Below are 16,123 nucleotides of genomic sequence, written 5' to 3' on the forward strand. Positions count from 1 at the left end.
CTCACCCCGTAACCTCAGCACTTTGGAAATTGAGGTAGGAGGATTTCGGCAAGTATGAGGCCAGCCAGGCCTAAAGAGTGAGATGCTGCTTCATCAAACAAACAAACAGCAAACACACAAACAGCAAACACACAAACAGCAAACACACAAACAGCAAACAAATAAACAGCAAACAAACAAACAGCAAACACACAAACAGCAAACACACAAACAGCAAACACACAAACAACAAACACACAAACAGCAAACACACAAACAGCAAACCTCTTAGCTAACACACCCTCTTCTCAGGCTCCCATTCTCATATCCGCACCTCTATTTCCCAGCATTCCCTCCTTCCCTTATTTAGCACTATCTGTTAACTGTCTGATGACTCCAGATGCGGCCATGACCCCAGGGATGGGGAAGTAAAGAAGGTAAACAAGCTTCCTGCTCCACAGCTTCCTCTTCTTCCTCCCACGGCTCGTCTCCAACAACAAACCTGTGGTGGTGGTTGCCACGCAGAGAGCTCACACTCATGTGCCTTTGTAGAAACGTGCAATGAAAAGTCTGGAGCTCTCCAGACGGCTCAGGGACCACTGTTTTGAGTTGAATCCCCAGAAACCATGTGAAAAAGCTGGATGCAGTGGTGCACATCTGTAATCCTAGCACGGCTACTGTGAGGTGGGAGGTGAAGACAGGAGAATGTTCTAGAAGCAGGAAGGAAGTGCTGGATAGAAATATATCTTGGTTCTGCGATAAGCAGAATGCATATGGCTTTCTGCGGATGCTCCACCAAGCATGCTGTCCTCCATATTGTACCTGTCACTCAGTTCACAGCTCTATACTGTCTCAGGTCAGCCCATCCTCTCTTTGTGGTCAGGAAAGTGTTCTCTCACAAAGTCTTCAAGGTGAAGGTTCTGTATGTCTTTTAGGTGCATAGGGAACACTTTGAATTGGACCCCTCCCCCCACATAGTTGCTCTGTGGGATCAATTGAAATGGTATTCACTGATCTTGGGTGTCCTGGGTGGGTGGTGGAGCTCTGGCACCTCTGTGTGTCTGATGGAGGACAGTGTTGATTTTCTGTTATACTAGCAAGGCTATGTGTTGGGAGTTTTCCAGGGTTAGTTGCTGTGGGAAGCAGACAGTGGCATGCCAGCGGCTCACAACAGGGACATCACCAAATGAGTCATTGGGAGACACATCAGAGCATCCCGTCTCCTATGTAAATGAGAGGGTTGATGACAGGTGACATCTTGTTGCGTCTCCAGTCACTCAGATACACGACTATGACTGATGGATAAGAGTAATTATGTTAACCCAAGATGGAGGCCCAGGCAAACAGCTTCATCAAAAGGGTCACACTGGGTGCCACAGGGGCTCTGAGTTGTGACTGGTAAGATTTCTGCCACTCCCTTCTCCCAAGCCTGTGCCAGCAGTGCCCCATCTTCCTTTGGCTGATGCCATCTGAGGACACCCTGAAATTAGGACATACCCTCCCCAGAATCAGAGAGGGAACCCTCGTTAACACTGCAGAGAAAATTGTTCCCTGACAAATAGATTTAAGGGAAAATTTGGCAGCTAAATAAAACCTTAATATTGATTGTTTAGTTGACTGATATTGATTATTTGATTTATTGATTGATTGACAGGGATATGGCTATTGGGCTTGTCACAAGCATCTAGAAAGTGGCGGTCACCTAGCCTTCAGCTGTGAGGAGCTGGTGTCCTCACAGAACCTTTTGTTGCAAAGAGGAGCATTACCTTGTCCTGGAAGAGCTGAGAGGCTGAGGAAAGGGCAAATTTCCCAGGCTGCATCCTACAGAGAACTCACAGTCAGAAAATGTCATCTGCAACTTGACTATCGGGTGTATGCAGGAGAGGGGATGCTTTGATGTGTATTCTGGTCTCACGTGATGTGTCCCTGTTGAGACAGGATAAGAGAGCAAGGGACTGTTGTGTTCACACAGACTAAGGGGCAGGACCTGGGCAGCATGTGAATAAGTCCAAGAACAGAGCTGGGTTTCAGCAAAGCTTGTATAGCAGTCCCCTGCCCAGCTGCCACACCAAGACAGTGATGTTTTGTCTGAATGTGAATTGGCAGAGGATTATATCCCAGTTGCAAGGTGTTTCCAATCATCTTAGCATTGATTGATTTAAGGGTGATCCCATGAATCTGAACCAGACAACGGCATTTCAAGGGAGGTGTGGAAGGAGGGGCTCTTGGAATGTTCTAGAAGAGATGACACATTTCTTCCTTGGAAGTTGTTGGAACTGAATGTGATGACTGTATGCAGTGTGCTTCCTGGGAACCAGGAGGAACCAGTGTTAGGATAAAGATAATGATGAGGGGACAGGCAGAAAACAGGAAGGAACTTGCATCAGTCCACCCACAAGGCCAATAACCAGCTTAAAGTCCTGAGGAACTAACATTGAGAGCATAGCGGAAGTGGTGGATGCCCTGGGACAGACGCCTGGACAAGGAGGCAAGGGCTGGGAGCTGATCTATGGAATGGGGAGAAACAGAAGGCTGGGACTTCTCAAGGAGGAGAGCTAAATGTAAGATCCCACTGTGGTAGATTCAAAATTGCCTACCTATGCGCAAAGTAGAAACACGAGCAAAATGAGAATATTTAAAAATATAATTGGGGACTGGCAAGATGGCTCAGTGGTTAAAACCACTGGCTCCTCTTGCATAGGACTTGGGTTCAGTTCTCAGGACCCAAAAGGCAGCTCATAACCATCTGTAATTCCAGTTCTAGGGGATATGGTATCCACCTTTTGCTTCTGTGGCACATGTACATACATGCAGGCAAAACACTCAAACACACAAAATAATAACAAATGAATATTAAAACACACATAGCTTACTTTATTGCCAGAGACATCATATAATATGGTTACAGGACACAGAGAAATTAAGCTGGAATTGAGCTGGAAGCTTCTCCTTGGAAGCTAATAGAGCAGGAAAGTGCTATGTTGGCACTTTGGGGGAGCCTTACCAAGTGGTAAGCTCAGTGGTCTTACCCAAACATGGACCCTAAATATTATAATAGCAACCTTCCAGTCAAGATAGACTCACTGGTGCAATGGTGGCGTTGCTGTTTTGGGGGTAAACAACCACTTTCTGCTTGAATTTGAAGCCACTCCATAGGAGGGAATGAAACTTAATAAACTTGTAAACTGTAAACTTGATCAAAAACACTCTGATATTTTGCCGAAGGACACGTAGTCAAACTGCTTTCTAAACATTTGTGTTTATATCTGTAGACCAGTGCTGCTCTTGGCCTTGGTCAGAGAAGAAACTCATAACTGGTCAAAGTGCTGAGAATAAGTGACTGTGGGTGCTCATCCTTAAACATGACATCTGTATCACCCCTCTCCAAGGCCCAGGGAACACTGAAGAAGAATGGTTTGTAGCAGGCTTTCTCAGATTGCCAGCCCCCAGATCGTGACATGGAGACTTACTATAATCAGTTATGAATGCTTGGCCTTAATTTAGTCCTGTCCCACTAGCTCTTATAACTCATTTAAAACTGTTTCATTTCTTTTCATCTACATTTTGTCTAGAGTTTTTTTGTTTGTTTTTTTCCTTTCTTTCATTCTCTGTGTCCTACTTTCCTGCTTCCCCTGTGCCTGGCTGGGTGGCCCTAGACATCTCCTTCTCTTTCTCCCTCATTCTCTTCCCTCTCCAGCCTGGATTCCTCCTCCTACTTATTCTCTCTACCCACCAGCCCCGCCTGTCCCTCTACTGCCCAGCTATTGGCTGTTCAGTTTTTTATTAAATCAATCAGGTGCTTTAGGCAGGCGAAGTTGAACAAATGTAACACCTCTTTACATAGTTAAACAAAGGCAGCATAAACAAATGTAACACAGCTTTACACAGTTAGAGTAGTATTCTGCAACATAAACAAATGTAACACAGCTTTACACAGTTAGAGTAGTATTCTGCAACAATGGTTGGAAAGAATGTAAGAGCTGAAGGATGGGAGGAGGACTGTGAAATGCTATCCTCTGGATATGGAGTTGCTGTTGCCATTGTGAACACACAGTGGCTGTGGCATGAAAGTAGGGAGACTAGTTGAGAAGAGGAGGGTTAGCAAGATTGAAATGAGGGTGAGAGAGGGTGGTGGGGATGGATCTAACAACACATTGTATACATATATGAAATTGTCAAAAAGAAAAAAGATTTTAAAATCTAGTCGGAAAACAGGTTGGAATGTAGCTTAGTTGGTAGAGTGCTTGCCTGGGTTGGATCCCCAGCACCATATAAAACTGCATGTGAGGATACATACCTATAATTCAAGCAGTTTTGGGATGGAGGCAGGAAGATCCTGCATGAGTTTAAGGTCATCCTCAGCTACATAGTAATCAGCCTGGAATATGTGAGACTTTAACATAAACAAACAAATCAATAAAAGGCAAGATTATTTATTCACTTAACAAAAATAATGTTGATAGTTCCGTATGTGACAGTCTATTTTATATGCATGTGTATATGTTTTAATCTTCTTTTTTCTTTTCTTTTCTTTTCTTTCTTTCTTTTTTTCTGGTCTTTTCAAGACAGAGTTTCTCTGTGTAGCCCTGACTACTCTGGAACTCACTGTAGACCAGGATGGCCTTGAACTCACAGAGCCTGCCTCTGCCTCCCAGAGTGCTGGGATTAAAGGTGTGTACCACCATTGCCTGGCCACTATAATATTCTTATAAAAAGTGAAATTCTTTCTCTACTTCTTGCAGCCAGCTTGTTTTTAAGTCATGTTTTTCCCCTGCCTTAAATTATTCATTATCACCATATTTGACAAAAAGAGCATTACTCTCAATAGAGTGTAAGAATAGTCATAGGATGGGAGAGAATGCTTGAAAAGAGCATATTTGAAGAGACACTACATCTGGACCCAGCGATAGTGCTCTTGGGTATACATGCTGTCTCACTGCTGTGACAAAACACTTGAGGAAGGGAGGGTCTATCTTGGCTCACAGTTTTAAGGGCCACAGTCCATCACGTTGGGGAGGGCATGGTGGCAGCAATAGATCTAGCTGCAGAGGCCGGATCATGAGCTGCCCAGCCACACTTCATCCTCAGGAAGGAGAGAGATGAGCCAACGGGTGCTCAGTTCACTCTCCCCCTTTCCTCCTTTTCATTTGGTCTGAGATCCCGGGCTATGGGATGGTGAGTACCCATGGTCAGGGTGGCTCATCTGCTCCTCAGTTAAACCTCTTTGGAAGCACCTTCATAGAGAGGTTTAGAGGAGTGGCTCAAAGGTGATTCTAAACCCAGCCAAATCGACAATCAGGATTAACCATCATGACCATATCCAAGAGAATTGAAGACAGCATCTCAACATGATACCGACACACCCATGCTCATTGTCCACAAAGGCAGAAACAGCCAAAAGGCCCATTAGTAAATGGGTGGTACATCCACACAGTGGAATATTATCCAGCATTTAACCTAAAGGAATTCTGTCATTGGCTAGAAGATGGATGATCCTTTAGGACATGATGCTAACTAAAATAAAGCAATCCCAGAATAACAAATGCCTCATGATTCCACTCAGGTGCATAGCAAAACTCATTGAGGCGGGAGGGGAGAGGGGGAGTGTGGAGGGGGGAGTGAAATGGTGGTAGCCAAGGCCTGGTGGGGTGCAGGTTTTGCCCAGTGTGCTTAGAGGTTGAGTCTTGCAAGATGAGAATGTTCCAGAGATCTGCTGCCTTTGCAATGTGCATATTAGCTCTGTGCTGTGCACTAGAAACTTCTTGAAAAAGGTATGTTAGGCTTTTTTCCCCCAACCACAGTTAAAAGAAGAGCTCTATAATAAGGGACCATTCTCACTGTCTCCACCTTCCTGGCTGGTGCTGTTGGCAGTTACTCTGATGAGCATCCTAGCCCTGACTTCCTCTGCAGTGCAGATGCTGCAGTGCGGGCCATGGGGAAGACCCAGGATGAGAGACACATGGCTCTCGCTGCCTGCCATGCTCTCTCTGCTGCTCTCCCCTGGCTAACCTTTGTTTAAAACCAGTATGTCATGAGTCTGTGTAGTCTGAAGCTCTATTCAAGAGTCTGCGGCCTTCTGCTCCTGGCCCTGCAGCAAAAATGCACCTGCTGGGAAATGCAGCCCCGGCTCCTGTGGCTAAGTCATGGATATCTAAGTTCTCCACACTCCAGACTGGGCCTGTCAGGCAGGCTGCACGCCTCACTTTTGCTCGGAAGTGCATGCTAGGGGTGGGCTCAGGGTCCAGGACAGAGGCTGGATACCTGCTCCACTCTCACTGACCTTTCTATGACAGAGTCATAGCACAGACGATCTAGCCACACCACTGGGTCCCTTTTGCTTCTCTGTGCTTTCATCTCAGGCTTTGTACAAGTTTTTCAGCAGGGGACACACAGCTGTCTTTCTGCAACTTGGGCTCCATTCCAGCAGTTCTTACCCCGGGCTGACCGTGGTGGGTAGATGGGATAGGGCAGATGATGATGTAAAGCAGGATTGAGAAACTGGTACTGCAAGTGTGATGATACCTCAGGGGGAGGCGGGGCCTGAGCGGTGGCCCTGTGGTGTGCAGAGTGGAAACCATGCCTGGCCAAGCCCTCTGGGCACCAGCCTCAGTCACTACCCACCAAGGACTTAAAGACATTTCTTTCATGGCCATGGTCTCTGGAACGAGAGTCCAGAATGGGAAGGTCCTGCTTATACATCAGTCTAAGGATCAATGTCTTTGGCCAGAGGTTCAGAGTCCAAACTGCTACAAAGAGTGTCTCTCCAGTGTTCCTCAGGGACCTTCTGAGTTGACCCCTTCAGCCAGAGGACAACACCAGCCAAGATGAGCAAGACAGGTACCTTCACAAATACCAGTAGTATGTAGTGGGTCCTATGAGAAAGACACAGCCATCAGAGTCCCATGCCTTTGAGCACCATTATGCCTCATCCCCCAACACTGGGAAGTCAACAGCCAGCTCATCACAGCCTGAACCTGAAGGCCCATATCCTACTTGAAAAATCCCCCAGAGACCTTCTCCAAGGTCCCCAACCATGAGGGTCCCTCAGTGACTCCAGGTAGTCTTGATGTGGCCTGTCCCTCATCCTTTCTTCTGAGGTTCTTCTTCTCCATAGTTTCCTGTATCTTGGCAGAAGCCTAGAGCTCTCCGTATCTGGGTTGTGTTTGCTTACTCTGCCCTCAACACTGGCTCCAGGTTGGCAAATCTCTCCCCATGCCCTGCTCCTGTGATAAGACTGGGACCTTATGGGACCATCTCTCCCCTTGGCATCCATGATGCCACCAGGGCTTGGCAGTGATGGATGGACAGCTTTACAGAGCAGCTTTCTGGTGAGGCTGAAATGGTACCATGGTGGGTGGGAAGTATCAGGGACAAAGATGGCCTTGGGACCTTGAATCTTGACTATGACAATCACAGGCACTTGGTGATAGAGCATGGGCTTGGCATTCCCATAGGAGGAACCCATGTAGAGGAAGGAGAAAGAACCTCAGGACTCACCTCTTGTGCAAGTCAGAAGACATCATGTATGCACTGCTGTCCACAGTGGGCATAGCAGAAAGTAGCTTAGAAGAAGACATGGTATCTTTTCCCACTAGACACAAGCAAAGATGGCCATAGGTTATGGAACAGATTGAGGGAGGTTCATGCATGTCTCACGATGGCACCCCATCCAACCAGCCCTCACTGGGTATCTTAGTCAGGGCTTCTATTGCTGTGATGAAACATCATGACCAAAACAGCTTGGGAGAGGAAAGGGTTTATTTGGCTTACACTTCCACATCCCAGTCCATCAATGAAGGAAACCAGGACAGGAACTCAAGCAGGGCAGGAACCTGGAGGCAGGAGCTGATGCAGAGGGCATGGAGGGTGCTGCTTACCGGTTTGCTAACCATGGCTTGCTCAGCCTGCTTCCTCCCTCCCTCCCTCCCTCCCTCCCTCCCTCCCTTCAATAATTTTTCTTTATTCTTTCTTTTCTTTTTTTTTTAAAAAAATTTTACGAACATTGGTGTCTTGCCTACACACATGTCTGTGTGAGGATGTCTGATCCCCTGGAACTAGAGTTATAGACAGCTGTGAGCTGCCAAGTGGATGCTGGGAATTGAACCAGGGTCCTCTGGAAGAGCAGACAGTGCTCTAAACTGCTGAGCTATCTCTCCAGCCCCCCATCCTGCTTTCTTATAGAACCCAAGACCAGCAGCCCAGGGGTGGCATCACCCACAATGGGCTGAATCCTCTCCCATCAATCACTAATTAAGAAAACGCTTTACAGGCTTGTCTACAGCCCGATCTTATGGAGGTGTTTTCTCAACTGAGGCTCCATCTTCTCCAGTGACTCTAGCTTGTGCCAAGTTGACATAAAACTATCCAGCACACCAGGAGTCCTTTCTTCCCCTGGATTAGGCAGCCTCATCTCTTTGATACAGTCCTTTGGCTTCTTTTAAACCATCTGATTCCCCATACAATCATCTCCTCCATCATTTTTATTAATAGAAGATATGACAGGGAGATCTAGAAATTAAGGAGGAGAAAGACTAGTTTATTCTGGAGGAGGAGACACACCACAGTCTCTTTCCATTTGTTTTGGCAGGGGGCAAGAATCTTTGTTCCTTTCCATTCATATGGTATCTGAGTAAGGTTCAAGGAGAGATGAGCTCAGTTATTTAGCCACAAGTTTCTAGTGGCTAGAGTGGCAAGTAACAGAGGGACTCCTGGAGGTTGCTGAGCAAGAAGGCACATGCTAGTTCAATCATGAATGACTATGAGGAAGGAAATGTTACAGAGGGGAAACTATGGGGTGTCTTGCAGTGGGTGGCTAGGTCATGGCTTCCTGAGTCCAGCTGGGCATGAGGCATCCCTGGCTCACAATTGTCCTTTGGGCTAGCTCTTGAGGTTCCGGGTTTTAATCATGCTTGGAAGCTGAGCAGAACTCTGGGGAGCTCCAGTCCTTGCAGCCCTCCAAGAGGTCACAAGCAGCCTACAGGCTAGTGTCCCCCCTTGGACACTTAAAGCTCAGCATGGGGCACATTCTTTGGCTACTCTGTCTTTTGCCTACATGTCTTAATCAATCCCCTTTCTGTCCCCACACATCTTCTCATTTTCTCCTGGATGGTAAACTTGAGGAAATCTCTTGGGGGTGGCCCTTTCTGTTCCTCGCTTCCCCTAGGGGGCAACGTCCACATCTCTCTCACTGGTTTCAGCCCTGTCTTCCCATGGGCTAGTTCCAGTGCCAGCACTGTTTGCCCGCTGCCTTCTCAGGAGCCAGCACAGTTGCTGGGCTAAGGAAGATCCAAGCATGACTAGTTGGGTGGAGGGGGGCAGGGGCTGGTTTTCAGGCACCAACAGAAGATCCTGGAGTCATTCATTGAGGCTGAGGCAGGGAGAAGCCAGGAAAACCAGGGATGTCTCTGATTCTGATTTAGTAGCCGAAGCCTCTGGTTCTCTAGAATTCACTAATCACTTGCAAGCTTCTTGGGTCTTTCTTACCCCATGCTTATTCTTCTGCAGTCAGAAAAAGCAGAAGTGGTCACCCAGAAAGTTCAGGCCCTCCTACATGGCCAGAGTCACTGTGGTTTGGCTAGGTCTGGGCTTCAACCTGGGGCCCTTCCCCAAGGATGCCTTAGCCCCACTGTCTCCTGTAATGACAGGTGAAGGGTACAAGTTCTGGAGAACTAGAAACCTCTCAGCCTGCCGTGCTGAAACTCCTTAGGCATCCGAGACTGACCCAAGACTCCAGTGGAAGAATGTGAGTTTCCAGGGCTGTGTATCTCCAGGACAACAGGACAGCAGAACTGGGCCATGGGTCACAGAGGGAGATGCCCCAGCCCCACACCAAATCTGCCAGTCAGGACACATATCAGCTGGGTTCCTTGGAGAGACCTCAGGGGCTGCATCGATAAAAGTGTTGGGCTGCTATTCTCCCTTACTTCTGTCACCGCCCTGTCCCATCTGTCTGTCTGTCTGTCTGTCTGTCTGTCTTCTAGGCTTTCTTCTTAGTCTTTTTAGCCCCAAGCACCAGAGCCTTGTGGTACCCATAGGAAAGTGCTTACCTGAGTAAACGGTCACTTTAACTCTGGTCCCGCGGTCAGTTCCAAATCGTTCAATACCACACCAGTAAGTGTCGGTGTCATTTTGCTTGAGCATCTCCATGGTAACCAGGAGCGAGTTATCCCTCCAGTTGTCCCTGATGGACAAGCGGCCGCTCTTCTTTTCTTTCTCTGACCCCTGGGTTCGAATGAGGATCCTACAAGTGTTCCAGTCCGCTCCGCGACACCACCACTTGTTGTGGCTCTGCCATCTTGAGCTATAGCGACACAGCACAGTCACTGACCCCTTCTCTGGGCCTCTCACCAACGCTGGGCCTTGGATGGAGAGGACAGCCTGGAAAACAGAAGGGTTGGATACGGCCTCTGCTCCTCCAAGCAGAAGGATTAGATGAGGGTCCTGCACTCCAGCTGCCCTGACCTGCTAGAATCCTCACATCTGTTTCCTCTGAAGTCTAGTTTGTTATTAACCCCTGCATGCCCGTACCCTGGCCTCTCCAGACTCCATCTCCCCAGGCCTCCTGTATCATGGGACACTTCTATTCCATGTCCTCTCCCCACTGTCCTCTGTAACATGAATCTTAAATGGTCTTATTAATAAAAACAAACCTGGGGCCAGGTACTGGGGTGAATACTGGAAGATCAGAGAGACAGAACAGGCCACAGCTAACCTCACCTCACCAACTTCTCAGCTGACCCTGTTTCCTCAAACTGGAAGCCTCTGAGTCCTCATCCAGAATGGATCTCAGCTGAACTGCTGCTAAAAGCCTAAAAGCTTAACCAGGCTCTAGTTCCTGGTCCTTATGCCCTATATACCTTTCTGCTTTCTGCCATTACTTCCTGGGATTAAAGGCGTGTGTCACCATGTCTGGTTGTTTCCAGTGTGGCTTTGGACTCACAGAAATCTGGATGGATCTCTGCCTTTGGAATGCTAGGATTAAAGGCATTTAATTAAAGACCATTTTCTGGCCTCTATATCTAGTGGCTGTTGTGTTTTCTGGCCCCAGATAAGTTTATTAGCATGCACAATATATTGGGGAACACAATGTCCTCTAATCGCTGCCTCTGACTATTCCACTCTGTGACCTTTCCCTTTCCTCTCTCCAGATCTTAGAGTAGCCAGTGGCATGCTGGGAAATGTTTAACAATCCTTCTCTCTTAGTAACATCTGCCTGTCTCTGTGGTGTCAATGTCCCCACTATGACTGACATCAGGCTATCTTTGAACATGGAGCTGAGCTGAGCTGTCTCAAACCAACTCTTGGGAGCCGTTGTGACCTGGTTCTACATGCATCTGGGGAAATCCAGGGTGTGAGCTAGTTCCCTCCTAGCTGTGACAAAAATGCCCAACCAGCAGCCTAATGAAGGAAGCAGGGTTTTGTTTTGATTTTGTTTTTCTGGCTTATGATCTTAGGGCTGCATCCATCATGGCAGGGATGGTGATGTCCCATGGTGGTGGGAATACGAGGTGGCTGGACACATTGCATCTGCCATCAGGAAGCAGAGATGAATGCTGGTGCTCATTGCCTTTCTCATAAAAAGAAAATATTCAGTCCAGACTCCTAACACATGGCACGGTGCTCCTCATATTCAGGCTCGTCTTCTCTCCTCGTGTATGTCCCTGGAGAGACCATCACAGGTATACAAAGATGTGTGTCTCCTGGGTGACTCTAATCTGACCATGAAGCATCACACCCAGGACCCTCTCTCTAGCTTTCTTGCCTCCACAGAGGGAATGCCCATGTCTGTGGTTCTAATTAATGTCTACAACCTGACGACTTCCAATTGCCACTTGTAGCCCACATTCTCTCCTTGGTTTTAGACCATCATATGAACACCCCCCATATCTCACCACCTCTCACACACAGCACACTCTGCTTCCTTTCTCCAACAAGGGACAGAGGAACCAGAGCCACAAACAGGTTGGACAGTGTCTATGTGGTATGTATATCCTGCTGGTATGTGGGGTGATCCCAGTGACGTTGACTGGACACAGATATACTCTTTCCGTACAGTGACCCCTTGTTCTCAGGCACCTGGAGGCAGACAAAGAGGCAGAGAGCTGCAGTGCTATCCTTTCTTGACCGTCTCAGCCCTAGACTTTGGTCTCTGTGAGTGGGGCAGGTTTGCACAATAGGCTGGTGCTTCCACTCACACCTTTCTGTAGAACGCACTCAGTTGTTTTTTTCTTTTTTTCTAATTCAGTTTTTATTTGATCTCTGCATCTATGGTTGACAGACTTCTTCACAGACTGTTGATATTTTTCTTTTTGAGACTGGGTCTCATGTGTAGCTCTGGCTAGCCTGGAACTCACTACATCAATGGTTCTTAATCTATCTAATGCTTCGGCCCTTTAATACAGTTCCTCCTGTTGTGGTGACCCCAACTATGAAATTATTTTCATTGCTACTTCATGACTGTAATTTTGCTACTGTTATGAATTGTAATGTAAATACCTGTATTTTCCAATGGTCTTGGGCAGTCCCTTGGAAAGGACTGTTTGATCACCCCCAAATGGGTCATGACCCACAGGTTAAGAACCATTGCACTACATTGACTAGGCTGGCCTTGAACTCATAGAAATATGCCTACCTCTGCCGACTAAGTGCTGACTGTTGACATTCTAGTACCCAACCTGTTACTATGTGCCTTCACATGGAAAAAGGGAGGCCAGTGAGACGGATCCATGGGTAAAAGTACTTGTGGCACAGTTTGGAAATCAGAGTTCAATCCCTGCAACCCATGTAAAGGTGAAAGGAGAAAACTGACTCCACAGAACTGTCCTCTGACCTCCATACAAGCTCTGTAGCACACATGTACACACCAAAGAAAATAACAACATAAAAAGACCCACCCGGGCGGTGGTGGCACACACCTTTAATCCCAGCACTCGAGAGGCAGAGCCAGGCAGATCTCTGTGAGTTTGAGGCCAGCCTGGTCTACAGAGCGAGATCCAAGACAGGCTCCAAAGCTACACAGAGAAACCCTGTCTCAAAAAACAAGACAAACAAACAAACAAACAAAAAAAAGAGACCCTTCAGTGAGCATGTGTGTAGTTTTAAAAAGCAAAAGAATAAAGGCATTTACAGGTGTGATTAGGGATATTGAGATAAGATTGTCCTGATGAATGAGTGTTGAAACTGGCTTAGGGTTAAAGGCTTTCTGCTTCTGGCCTTGAAGGGGAGGAGAGGCCCTGGGCCGACAGATGCACGGAGCTTTGGATGAAGCCTGGAAACGGATTGTTCTCCAGAGCTCCAGAAAGAACTCAATCTTGACTTTGGCCAGTGAGACCATTTTGGACTCTTGATCTTGGAACAGTAAGATGAAGTTGAGTTGTTCTGGGCCACTGAGTTTGCGGTCACGTGTTAAAGTAGCCACAGGAGATGCATAAAGGATTCAGCCGGACCACCTTGTAAGCACTGAGCTCAGTCCACTCAGGAGCCTCATTGGAGAAAGTGCATCTACAACCATCTCTCCTCTCCTTCCCTCCAAGAGTGGCCAGTCACCAGTTCAGCCAACTGCACCCTGGAAATGCCGATCGGAACCACCTTCTTTGTATCTCTGCCCCCACAGCCCATGGGACATCATGACAGAGCAGAGAAAGCGTGAGCTTTGGCAGCAGATGGACGATCTGCCATGGCGTTGTTGAGAAACCCTGCGTAAGTTACTCAACCTCTCTGAGACCCACTTCCCTCTTTGCATAGCTGCCACGCTACTTTTGGCCACGTCCTGGCTATTATAGACCTCGTGTGACCGTCTAATGCTGGACACTATGCTGTTTGGCCCTCGTCTGGAACCTTGTCTGGTAGCAGTGGCATTCAGAAAGGTCCAGTGCATCCTTCTTCCAATTCAGACCGCTGCTGGGACCAGACTAAGTCTGTCTCCTCCTCAGCTGCACCCAGCATCTCAGCTGCTCCCCTGCCCCAGAGTGACATTAAAAGCTTCATTTCTGGCATGGGCGTCCCTTTGCACACTGGATTTAGTTTCCTACAAGTGTCATTCCCAGCTCCCCTTGCATCCACCTGAGCTTTTCTCTTTCCCTAACCCTAACACACCCTCTTAAGGCTATGGACTTAGTCCTGCCTGGAGAGCCCTTGTCCTGGTCACCCTCCACACCTCCTCCAGGCTGGGCTCTTTCCCAATGCCTTATCCTTTGCTTGGAGCTGCCTCTTCCTGTTGGCCCCCTGACGTTTTGTCTAAAGCCCGACTACTTCATTTCAGGTACCCATCTCTTTTCCTAACTTCCTCGATAAGTTTCTCACTCCCAAAGCACAGAGATGCTGTGTTGACTTCCTCCCTCCCCAACCCCAGGGTCTTGCTCAGTTTCTAGTTCATGGTGGGTACCACTCGAGTTGTTAGTTATTTTTGTAAATAATCTATGCATTGTGGTCATACACACAATCATTCTAGTTCTAGGATTAACATAGACAGTGGAGTGTAGGGCATTAGCCTCAGTACTGATGTAACAATAAACACCTGGAAAACCCAAAGGCCATTAACAGGGAATTAGATTGGGAAGTTTGGATATAGCAATAGCATAGTTAAAAAGTAAAGAGCAATGTCCAAACAATGACAGGAAAGATGTACAAAGCACATTATGCATTATGATTAGATTAATTTTTGAAGTTACCTAACAGGGTAGGTATAGTGGCATATGCCTTTAATTCCAGCATTTGGGAGGCAGAGGCAGGAGGATCTCTGTGAGTTTGAAGCCAGCCTGGTCTACATAATGAGTTCCAGGCCAGTCAGGGTTACACAATGAGACCCTGTATCAAAAATAGGAGTGGGTAAGTGGGTATCTAGAGAGATGATTCTGTGGTTAAGAGCACTGGCTTCTCTTCCAGAGACCTGGGTTCCCTTCTGAGCTCCAACATGGTAATTTGCAACCATCCATAACTCCAGTTCCAGGAGATGCAGTAACTTCTTTCTAGTTTCTAGAAAGGCACCAGGCACACACATGATGCACTTACATACGTTCAGGTAGAACACCCATACACACAATAAAATAAAAATTAAAATCCCTTCTGTGAACAGTCTTAGTGTATGGCATCTTAAGAGTGTGGATGTAAGTGAGTGGATGATCATTGAGGTATAGACAGAGTGTGACTGTATGTAGATGTGTGCCTTTGAGTGTACTAGTCAATATTGATGTGTGTGTGAGCAAATGTACAAGCCATGCATAGCTCACACCCGTCCTTGGCCTCTAGGAGACTCTAATGTTGAGATTTAGAGAGCAGGCAGCTGGGAGCCTAGAGCTCAGATGCAAGCTAGGTCATGCAGGCATCCACAACGGACAGTCATCACTTTACCATTTGCATTTCCAAACTCACATTTAGCCAGTGTCCCCTCAGTATCCTGCCCACTGAGCGCTCCCTCTGCATGGGTGTGCCATCCTCTCTAAGCCTGTAGCCCTTTTCCCAAGCCATGCCTTCTCCATGGAGTGCCAGCTCTGCTTGCTGCAAGGCTGTGAAGATCTGCCTCCTTCTGGGGCATGGAAGGAACAGGTCCAGGACAACTTTCCGTAGCTCCCTCAGTGGTAGCATCTCCTTTCCCTTAGCTCCCTCCTCTTCTGCCGTGTTTCTTCCTGCTGTTAATTCCTATTCTAAAGTGTCACCCATCAGATCATCTGGGATTTCCTTAATGGCCATCTCCATCCCCGCTTTCTCTTCGTGACCCAGGTCCCGATGCATGCCTAGCATGATGTAGAACCTAGGGTCCTTTTGCTGAATGAAGCCACAGAGCTTCCTTTCCCTGAAGATGGCAGCTCTCCTCAAAACCAGGACAGAGCCCTTGGCCTCCTGCTCTGCACCTGCAGTCCCCAGCCTCCAGACCCTAGCTGAACATACCTGGGAAACTGAGAAGCAGCAGAGCTGAGGACAGCCACATGGTCCTGCCTCCTCACTCCACACCCTTGACCCACAGCCAGCAGCAAATTCAAATCCCAGCTGGATACCAAAGCACTGGAGAGTTCAGCTGACCTCTTCTGCTTGTCCAGGTTGCCTGAGAGTGTCTTACTCATCTGCTTCCTTTTATAGAGTGGGTATTTCCTGCTGTCAATTACTCAGCACAAGAGGCATCGGTTCTTGGCAGAGCTGGGTCACTCAG

The 16,123-nt window shown here is 47.6% G+C and overlaps 1 protein-coding gene across 1 annotated transcript; it reads right to left on the reverse strand.

Moving 5' to 3' along the window:
* Positions 1-6,682: 6,682 nt before the first annotated feature.
* On the reverse strand, positions 6,683-15,904 carry Cd300lb (CD300 molecule like family member b). The gene is made up of 5 exons (XM_036194707.1): positions 15,865-15,904; positions 14,070-14,074; positions 10,026-10,356; positions 7,477-7,570; positions 6,683-6,851 (listed from the first exon to the last, which is right to left on the reverse strand). The coding sequence occupies exons 1-5, from the start codon at positions 15,902-15,904 to the stop codon at positions 6,683-6,685; spliced, it is 639 nt and encodes a 212-aa protein (XP_036050600.1).
* Positions 15,905-16,123: the final 219 nt, after the last annotated feature.

This window comes from Onychomys torridus, chromosome 8, assembly GCF_903995425.1.
Source record: "Onychomys torridus chromosome 8, mOncTor1.1, whole genome shotgun sequence".
Classification (NCBI taxonomy): Eukaryota; Metazoa; Chordata; class Mammalia; order Rodentia; family Cricetidae; genus Onychomys; species Onychomys torridus.